Source organism: Pygoscelis adeliae, unplaced genomic scaffold, assembly GCF_000699105.1.
Source record: "Pygoscelis adeliae isolate BGI_AS28 unplaced genomic scaffold, ASM69910v1 Scaffold121, whole genome shotgun sequence".
Lineage (NCBI taxonomy): Eukaryota > Metazoa > Chordata > Aves > Sphenisciformes > Spheniscidae > Pygoscelis > Pygoscelis adeliae.
In genome coordinates, this window is record NW_008824359.1 from 3,225,897 (window position 1) to 3,235,814 (window position 9,918).

Consider the following 9,918-nt stretch of genomic DNA (forward strand, 5'->3'; position numbering starts at 1 on the left):
CCCATGTGCCCCAGTGCCTCCATTTGTACAACTGATCTTCAGTGATCTCTGTTCTCCTAAAGCAAGAGGTTCTTGGGATGTTTTTCCCTTTTGGATCTGCCACCCAGGCACCCATGTTTAAAAACTTTGCTTCAGGGCCAGTCATTAACACCTTGGTAGTTTGTAACGTGTGGCTTTCCCAAGGCCATGCAGCTATTCAGTGGCAGCGATACAACTGTGCCCGCATTCCTTGGGGCTGATCCCTTACAGCGACACCTGGACATCCATCCCCGCTGCTTCTCCTCCGAGGCAGATTAGGAGCTGGCATCACTGCATGCACGTTCATGCACTCAGTCCCTCTCCATCCAGTATTACCCGTTCTCTTTGGCACCCCTCAATTTCTGTTACTGCTTCCCTGGGCTGAGCCGCTTCCTGGCATGCACAGTGGGAAGCTGAACGTGACGTCTCATGCTGCTGGGTTTGCAGGGAAAGGAGACGGATCAGGCAGCCAGTGAACACAGACCATCTCGCGTCGTGGCTGCTGTCAGAGTGCCTTTGCTTGCATGGCACTGATGGCATTATTGGAGATGGACCTGACAGTTTCCTGAATTTAATACCTGCAGATAAGTGGAAGCTGGGTGCAAGTCTGTGATTTTACAGTGCGTTGCTTGCGTTTGGCCACAACCAGACACCAAGGGAAGGGAGCCTGAAAAATTGTAATAGCTACAGTTAAACGGTTGCATGGATGATGGATCTGGATCCTGTGCACCGACTTTTTCATGTGTTTAAAACAATTAGTGTTTTGTGACTAGTGGGGGAGTCTGCCTGCAGATCAAGGTGCAGGGAGCACTCAGCAGCGAGCTGATAAGGTCTGAAAGGGTCTCTTTGAGCCTCCTGGAATTAGCTGCCTCCTTAGCCCCAGTCTTCAACAAATAAAATCAAATCATTAACCCATGTTCACTCACCTCTCCAAAGGGGAAATGGTGTCTGGGTGAAACACAATACGAGCGGGCTTCTGAAGGAAGTCATAAACTCAGGTCTGCCCTTCCCTGCAAAGGCTGGAGAGAAAGCACGTCTGTTTGCCAGGTGTGGATGGATGACTACAGTGCGACACTGACAGAGGGTTGCCAGCTCTGCCTGTGTTTTCCAGTCCTTATGACAAGCTTAGCTGAACCCACTGTTGATAAAGGCTCCTTTGATTTACATAAGAGAAAAGAAACCTGATTATGTATTTGCTGTAGCGTAGGTGGGTGTGTCTAAGTGTTGACATGAAAGAACAGGAGATGGGGGAGCGAAGATGCTACCTGGATGCAGACAGGGTATGTGCTCAGCTGAAGCGACCTGAGAAGGTTTAGTTGCCCCCCTAAAAAGGGGCAAATTTGGGTGGCTTGCTGTTGAGCGGCTCCAGATTTCTGAATGCAGATGCTGACCTGGTTGGGATGGGGCAGGGCAGGGCTGAGGCATGTGCCTCGTTCCTCATTCCCTTTCTGTTTCAAAGCAGAGAAGAAGAAAGGGAGATCGGCCACCTTCTACCCTCTAGACAACACCCCCTTCCTGCTTCCTGTGGATGAGACACACCCGCCGATGCTCAACAGCAGCATGGAGCCCGTGGGCGTTAGCACAGGGATGGCACTGCTCAGCAACATCCTAGCAGCATATGCTTTTATCACAGGTAGGTCTTGCCGCTGCCATCTCTCTGGGCTCTCACAAGCTCTTTGCAGACCCTCAATTGAGCCTGCATTTCACAGTCACCTAGGGCTAAATCTGCTGCTTTGAACTGTTTATATTTTTCATTCGTCTCTCAGCAAATTCTCTCTTGAAAGTCCTGACCAGGGCAGCTCTAGCAGGCAGTATATAACAGGGTTTATTGTGCTCTGCTTTCTACTGGATTTGCTCTCATCTGGAGTTAAATACAATGTAATCTTACATGTGGTATTATTCCTAATACTCCATTTTCCTGGAGATCAAAGCCTGGCTCATTAGGGAGGCAAGCTTCTTGTCCTGTAATTTTAAAAATAAGCAGCACTCAGATCATTACCCTGCTTAAGAGAATTTGGCTTATCTTCAGTAGAAGTGTGAAGATGAAGTAGCTTGAGAGTCTGCTTAATTGTATATTTAAATCTAGTTTAGAGTAAGATTTCCTTGGATCACAGTTTATCTTTCACCCACATGTATCTTTCAAGTAACAGAGGAGCAGTCTTCTAATAAGATTCACTTTAAAAGTTGAAATAAAGATTGTGTGCCCTACTGAGTGCTTGGGCTCAACACCATTGATAGCAAAAAGTACAGTAGAGGCAGGTGATATAGTGCAAATATTTCCTATCCCACAACTGCATGAGGTACCTTGTCAGCAGTAGGGGTTGCCTACAGAGTTGGAGGACCTAACCCAAAAAAAGGAGGAGCACTGGCTGAATAGCATCAGATGCACTAATTCAGCATATTTTAGGCCAATCTCTGCTGCTTTCCGCAGAAGGAGGGCCCTGGTTTCTGTGTAACTAGCCTCCTGAGGCAGAACATACTGTTTGTGGTCACTTTTTTCTTATGGGTGTTCTCCATTTGTTTAATGAAATGTTTGTTTCCTTATTACCTTGCAATGCTTATTGCCAAGCAGTATTACCTTGCTAGTAATATTAATGTGTTGCTCTTTTACTACATGCTGTTAATAATTCTGTGTACTGTGGCCAGTCTGCTAGCACCACTGTAATGCAATTATGCTATTCTGGAGTACTGAGGTCTATATAACTAAAATTACAATATTTGTGAGATAGTTTTTCATATCTGTGTGCCATTCAGTCTTGCTAATTCATTAAATACTAATGCATTTTTGGTGCCATGCTCTTGCTTTTGTTGAAATACCACCATGCTGCTACAGACAAGTATTTGGATTTGAAACAACTAACTTGGGCTTTGCATTTTGGAATCACTGAGTAGATTCTGCACATTTAGTGGAGGGTTCTTCTAAAAGGACCATGAATGGTGAATCCAAAGTTCTGCCCTTCTACACGTCCAATGATGGTGTCAGGATCCATCTTTTCGTGACACTTTTAAGAAGCAGGCAGCTTAAGTGGAACTAGTAGTGCTCTTCACAAGATAGCTGAGTAGGATATATTTTTTTTTGCATGGGCTTCTCTAAGGAAAGATTAGAAAAAGCAAACTTTAAAGAAGTCTTCTGTCCATCACACTTCTCAATCTCTCTTACCTACAGCTGCCATTTTTTGACATGAAAATACCTGCATTCCCAACCTTACTATAAAATAAAATGCTGTTAATACTATTTTCCCCAGTAATGGGCAGCAGAAGGTTGTAGGATTTATAGCTGGGGACAGTTGGGACTGTGATTCAGGGCTGCTGACAATGTCCCATGGACTTCGCTTCCATTGACCACAGCAGAACTCCTTGACCCTGCATTCGTTTTGTAGGGCACAAGGCCTCGATTCATCCCCTTCACAAGGTGTCAGTCTTGGCAGGAGCCTCTAGATTTTACTGTAGCACAAATAATAAATAGGGATGGCTTTAACTGTCTTGTTGCTGTGGGATTTGCTTGCCCTCTCATTATGTGGTCTCCTTGTGATGTGTTCACATCCACTGGATGTCAAATAGGTAAAACTCAGACCTCACAACTTTGGTTTCCAGTGATGAATTCAGGAGCTTGTTGCTCGTGTTTTCCAGTGTACTTAACCATGGCTGTTAGATGGGTTTGTGTCTCAATGATATATATATATTCAGTTTGTTAATTATTACAAAAATAATTGATGGCTGCCCCATGGATTGAAACTGCAGATGCCCTAAACCATCTTTATCTGCTGCACGTAGTTTAGCCCTCTGCTTTTAGCAGAAAGGATGGATTTGGCCTGATTTATTTTGTTATACATGAATAGGGAGAGGTTTTAGATTATGAGTTCAAAGACAAGCTGTGTCACAGGGCACAAATAGAATTTGCATAAAACTAGAGCACTGCAAAGGCATCCCTCCTCATATTGCAAACTTTGAGCAGCAGAACAGTTGGAAAGTTTTGTGCTTGCCTGAGTTTGGGGCTCTGAAGGCAGCTTAAGCCACAGCAGCTGTTGATGTCCATAGAGGAGCCATTATAGCGGCTTAGGAGAGGCAGGGTACCAGGTGGTCAGGGAGGGATGGCTGACATCTTCCCACCGCTCCTGACCACAGCTTTGGTGCCAAAGAGAAACATTAGTGCAAGAGCTGCTCTGTTTCATGACACTAAAAACGTCCCTCAGGTAAACTCTGCAGTCTGAAAGTCCTATATTCAGGGCTTCCCTGTACTGATGAGTCGGCTCAAAATAGGACTTTGCAAGAGAAAATTGTAAATAGGCAGGGGCAACATATGAAGATGTTTTTTTCTGTTGGGGCAGAGGCTGGTGTATACCCTCAGACCCACTCCAGGAAAAAGAAGCTACAGGCACTTGGTATTTCATGGGTAAAGTGCGTGCTTGAAAGGACGATCCACTCTACTACTTTTCCTGCCTCCTGGCAGTGGGGTGTCTCTTAGCCTGGGGAGAGCATCCATGAATCAGTGGGATCCCCTCTGCGCTCAATGGTGTTCACGTTTTCTGCACAAAATGGCAGATTTGGGTGGGCAGCTGCAGATGAAGAGTCTGCAGGCTCGGTCACTCACACATGTAGAGTCTTGCAGTGCACAGAAGGGAGAAGTGCTAATATTAGCGAAAGCCTCTGTGCTCATTTCCACCATCTTTTTGACTGATGTTCCCGCATAAGAGTTGGGAACGTTCCTATTGACAACTGGGGAGTGAAAAACCACAGCACAGCAGGAAGCAAAGCCTCTTTGCAGGAGTCTTAGTTTTCACCATGAAATCTGTTTGCAGCTATCATCATGGTTAGGAGTATCAAAGGCAGTTAGGTGTTAGTCTTATCCCAGCTTCCAGAATCTTGAAAACAACATTTCTTCAGAAATAGGGAGAAAGAGTGAACAGTGTCAGTGAGGAGTGAATTTATCAGCTGATCAAACATATAAATATTATTTAGAGTTCAGTCTTGCAAAAGACTCAGAGATGCCCTTAATTTGAAAGCTGATTTTCTTTATAGGATTAGGTTTTTAATTAGATGCAATCTCTGCCTACAAACCTTAGACCTGTTATTTGTCATGGACCTGTTCCAAAACCTGTCTGAGTGTTTGGAAAGACTTCACCAGTCTCAGTGACAGCTGGAACTGTCTTTGCAGTCACAGTCCACTAGCAAGACCAGAACCGTCCCTGATGGTTATATAAATATTTAACATTCAAATTGTATCAGAGAACTTTCAGTGCCTCCTTTTGGACAGGGGACTTACTCCAGTTTTGTCATTGCATTCAGGCTGAAGTAGTTGGAGGGAAACCTCCGCAAATCCCTGTTTTATTCTTCTTCCACAAGCAAAGATTTGCTGCCAAGTTATTAACAAGGGGCTTCCAAAAAACAACCCAGGGGAGATCATTCCAACTTTTAGACTGCTTGGCCTGAGCCTTATTAATAAGGGGCTCCTGGAGAGCTTTCTCTGTTCTACCAGGGGATTTCGGCAGCCTGTGGGGCTAACTGTAAATTCCCTAGAAGATATTGCTCCTACTGTTTGTCTGGCCATGCTTAATGCTGAACCTTTTACTGGGGCCCTCTGAAATTTTCCTCCCCACTGGGGTTTCTGGTTGCATGAAGCCATCACAGGAAGCCAGCAGCGTTAATGCCTAGATTGTTTTTTATTTATTGAAACAATTTATTATAATAGCAATAACAACCTTGGCCTGGGGCATTTCCTGGGGAATTAATGGCAGTCTGGGCTGATGCTCCCAGCAGATTGCTAGCCCTCAGGAAACAGGCTCCGTAATTGCTGCTGGTTTGGCTGGAAAAACAAAATAAAATGTGTTTCTAATTTTTGGCCAGTTTGAGTGCCTTGAAAATGGTGGCTTTTGTATAGAGGGTTATAAAGAGCATATATCTTTTGTCTGCATGGATTAAATTCAGGCTTGAATCAGTGACATTTTCATCAATGCTTTCAGTCCAGAAAGAGAAATACCAGGAAGGGGAAAGGTAACCCCAGCTAAAGAGATTGACGGCAACTGGGTCCTGCTAGAAGTTTAGGAGGAAAACATAGCTCTGAGCTGTCATCCACAGAAATGGAAGAAAAAGCTACACTGGTCAAAATCCATGTGTTAATGGGTGTACACACACAGACACATGCATATCAACATAATTTGTTAACTCCTGCTGCTGATGTCCATACACTTTTGAAGAGCTTTTTTCAAATATAATGAGTGTTTTGAGGAGCTTCAGTGTTGGTATGATGAATCTGAACCACCTTTGAGTTTTTGGAAGATGCTGAGCATCCATTTGCTGAAGAGGATACCCCTTTTTGGTCTTTGCAAGTAGAACATGCAATGGGAGAGGATCTCAAAATCACTAATCAACTGACAAACCCCCAAATCTAGGCTATTGCTGACTTGGCTACTTCAACTGAGAAAAAGCAGAGCCCGTGGTTTTCAGCTTAAGTTGCTCTTTCTGCTATGAAAAATAGAGATGTTGCTGTGCGAGTGGATTGTACGTATGATAAATGCTAAGATTGCAGTTGAATGTAGGATTACAGCTCAGTGAGGAAGTCCAGACAGTGTCTCAGATGTTGACAGAGTAGCTGTAGGAGCTCATAAATGCCACTGGAGCCCAAAGATTCAATTACAGCCATTGCACTGCATGAAGGGCTATACATACAAGCACAAGCAGGGGATGAAAAATGGTTGCTTAAGTAGCAATCGAGGTGCAGCTTGCTCATGAGCTGGATGCAGTAGCATGGAAAAAGGAATGTGAAGGAGAAAGGAAAAGCAGGACATGGACAAAAACGGGGGAAGAGAAACCGCATGTGTCTGCCTCTCAGGCTCCAATCTATGTTTTTTTAATGAGTTGCTTTAAAAGAGTGAGCAGTGGAACTAATGCAACCAAATCAAGCCCATGTGTGTGCAGGAACATGGTGCTCAGGAAAGTGTGCCTGGCATCCTGTCAGCCAGGCAGAGCGGAGGCAGACTGGACCAAGCATCTTCCGATGCAAACAGATCAGTCCTGCTCGTTTGTTCTTCTCACATTCCCACACTCTGGCTGTCCTCAGAGCCCTCCTTAGGCCTACTTACACAGGGAGTTTTACAATTACTGTCCTGAGTTACACTGCATATGGAGGTAAAAGTGCTATCAGGTGGTGATTCTACTTTTCCTGGGGTTTTCAAATCTCTGAAATTCAGGCCACTTCTTTACTGTTCACACAGTACCAGATGGGCAGCAGCTTTCCTACTGCACCAACAGGGCTGCAGTTTTAATTTGAGTTCAGCCCCTTGAGTTCAGCATTGCCATTAGCTTCACTGGAGCCAGGATTTCACTCAGCCGGACTGCTACAAGAGCCACTGGCACGTCCTTCATGCCTGCTCTGGTATCTTCTCTTTTACCTTTGGATTTTTGCTGTCTCACTTTTGTCAAAATATCTTAGCTTAAAACCTCTGGCTTTGGTCTCACTTGACTTTCCAACTACTGCTGCATTTCTCTCCTCTTTCTTCTTTTGGACTTGTTGAATGCATCTGCTGCAGTTTTCTCTTTTTTGGTAGTCTCTCTTCAGCCTGTTTTTTCCCCATGCCATCCGCACCAACCACTCGAGCAACAGTCTCATGTTTTATTAGCCAATTTTCAGACTATCATGACATCTTCCTCCACCTTGGCTTGTCAGTCACATTTGAGATTCGTTTGGGAGAGAAGTGAAGAGCACAAAGGTGTTTTGTCTCTGTAACTGTTCCACAAGCATCTCCAGGCATTGAACTATGCGTTGCCTTGAAGAGTGTACAAGTCAGTGTTTGGGCTCTGACCACAGAATCAGAGAATAATTTAGGCTGGAATAGGCCTCCAGGGGTCACCTGGTCCAACCCCCTACTCAGAACATGGCTAACTTCAAATTTAGATCCAGCTTTGAAAGACCCCCAAAGCAGGGTCTTGTCCTGTTGAGTTTTGAATGTCTCCAAATGGTTTCCAGTTCATCTTCTGCAAATTTTGCTTTAAGGAAAAGCGTCAGCTGGAGAGGGCAGTTTCTAAAAGCACAGTGGTGGGAAGTGAAGGTAGAGTGTAGCCTTTTAGTTACAGAGATCTTTTGGGGCTGAATGTCAGGCTCTCAGCTGATGGGAACTGTTACAGCTCCATCACTGGATTCAAGGGAATAAGACTCATCTGAGGAACTGACTCCATCCTGGAACTCCGGACTCCCAGCAGACACAGCGGAGTAGAGCTGGCCTTGACACTTCTGCTTGGTTCACCTTCACCCATTCAGTGTACCTATAAACCTGGAATATGCCGAGATGATTCAGCCCAGGGGAACTGCAGTAACAACATTTATCATAATTACACTTCTAAGTAGTCCCATGAACAAAAAAAAAAAAAAAAGGTAGTAAATAAACAAGATGACCTAGTTTAAAAGGCATTGTGGATCCTCTGGAGTCTTGTTATATCACCTCTGAAATGTGGCTGTGCAGGATTCATCCTGTTAGTGCACTGACTCCAGCTATGCTTGTGTAGCACAGGTATACATTTTGGTGGTCTGGGCAGAAAGCCAGCACACTTGCCTTAGATAAGCAAATGAAACCTATGAATAAATAATATGCATTCTTCCATGCTGCAAGGCTTCCCATTTCAGCTGGGCCACAGCACGGAGAGCTTTGTAAGTCATCTTTATTCCTCGTATGATGATAATGGATGCGACAGAGAGATGCACTAAGCTGCTGCTGGGTGTGCAGCACCCTGGTGTCAACCCTGCTCATGCAGCCACTAGAATTAGCATTTAATTCTGCAGGCTGCTCCTTCCCCTTCCAGACAACTCCAAGACACAACTGCAGCGAACCCACGTTCTGTGTGTGGACAAATGCCTTGGCAGCAAATCCACCATTTAAATTCCCCTTCCTGATTTCCCTGGGGAGAGGAGGCAAAGGAGGGCTTGGAAGTAAAAGCAACCATTAGAAACGGCCCCTCCGGAGAGCGTGGCTGGTATGTGCGCAGAGGAGCTGTGTGTATTTTGTTCTTTTAAGGGTTGTTCTCAAGAATCATTTTCTTTCCCCTTTCAGAAAACCCCGAGCGGGCTGCTCTGTATTTTGTCTCCGGAGTGTGCATTGGACTCGTCTTGACCCTGCTGGCCCTGGTGCTAAGGGTGTCCTGCCGAACTGACTGCAAACGCTCCTCCGCGAAAAAACCTCCTCGGGAGCGGGAGAGCGACAGCGACAGCAGCGACAGCGATGACGATTCGGACACCACTTCGGACCTGTCTGCACGCAGGCACCGCAGGTTCGAGAGGACTTTGAACATGAACGTCTTCACTTCGGCCGAGGAGCTGGAGCGAGCTCAGCGGCTGGAGGAGCGGGAGCGCATCATCCGGGAGATCTGGATGAACGGCCAGCCGGACATCCCAGGGACCAGGAGCCTCAACCGTTACTACTAAGCGATGAGGAGTCCAACCGTCCTGCCCTGCACCCTGGGGCTCCTGCACACATGATAGAGGAGAGGGAGGGAAGGAATATTATGTGGGTGTCTCCCCTTTTCCTTTCAGGTGTGCTATGTGGAGTAGTGTGCATGGACAGCAATAAAGCTTTCCCCGTCTCCTCCCTGACATATTGCTATCACCCCTCTTCACGGACGCTTTCTGGTTACAACAGAGGTGGCTGCCAACTTCACTTCTTAGTAGCAGGCAGGAAGGTGACAATTATAGTCCTCCCATGTGGGACATGGAATTTGGCATGATGCAGTATGAGTGCTCCTCTCTTGGCTGGGGAGAGAAATTGTCCAGGTTTTGCTGTTCATTTAGGATTTTTTGGTTTCTCTTTCCTGAGGACTGTGGGAGAATTGTGAACAAAATGACAAGTCTGGAAAGATGATTTGGGAAGGGAGGGGGAGTGCGTCCTGATCGATTGTCTTGTGACTTCAGAAGCC

General features: G+C 45.6%; 1 protein-coding gene across 1 annotated transcript in view; it reads left to right on the plus strand.

Moving 5' to 3' along the window:
- The window catches only part of EVA1A (eva-1 homolog A (C. elegans)), a 214,306-nt gene extending 204,867 nt beyond the window's left edge, over positions 1-9,439 (plus strand). The window contains exons 7-8 of the mRNA XM_009319661.1: positions 1,478-1,651; positions 9,060-9,439. Coding sequence (XP_009317936.1) covers positions 1,478-1,651; positions 9,060-9,430 — 545 coding nt within the window. The 3' untranslated portion in view covers positions 9,431-9,439. The remainder of the gene's footprint in view (positions 1-1,477; positions 1,652-9,059) is intronic.
- The last annotated feature ends 479 nt before the right edge of the window (positions 9,440-9,918 follow it).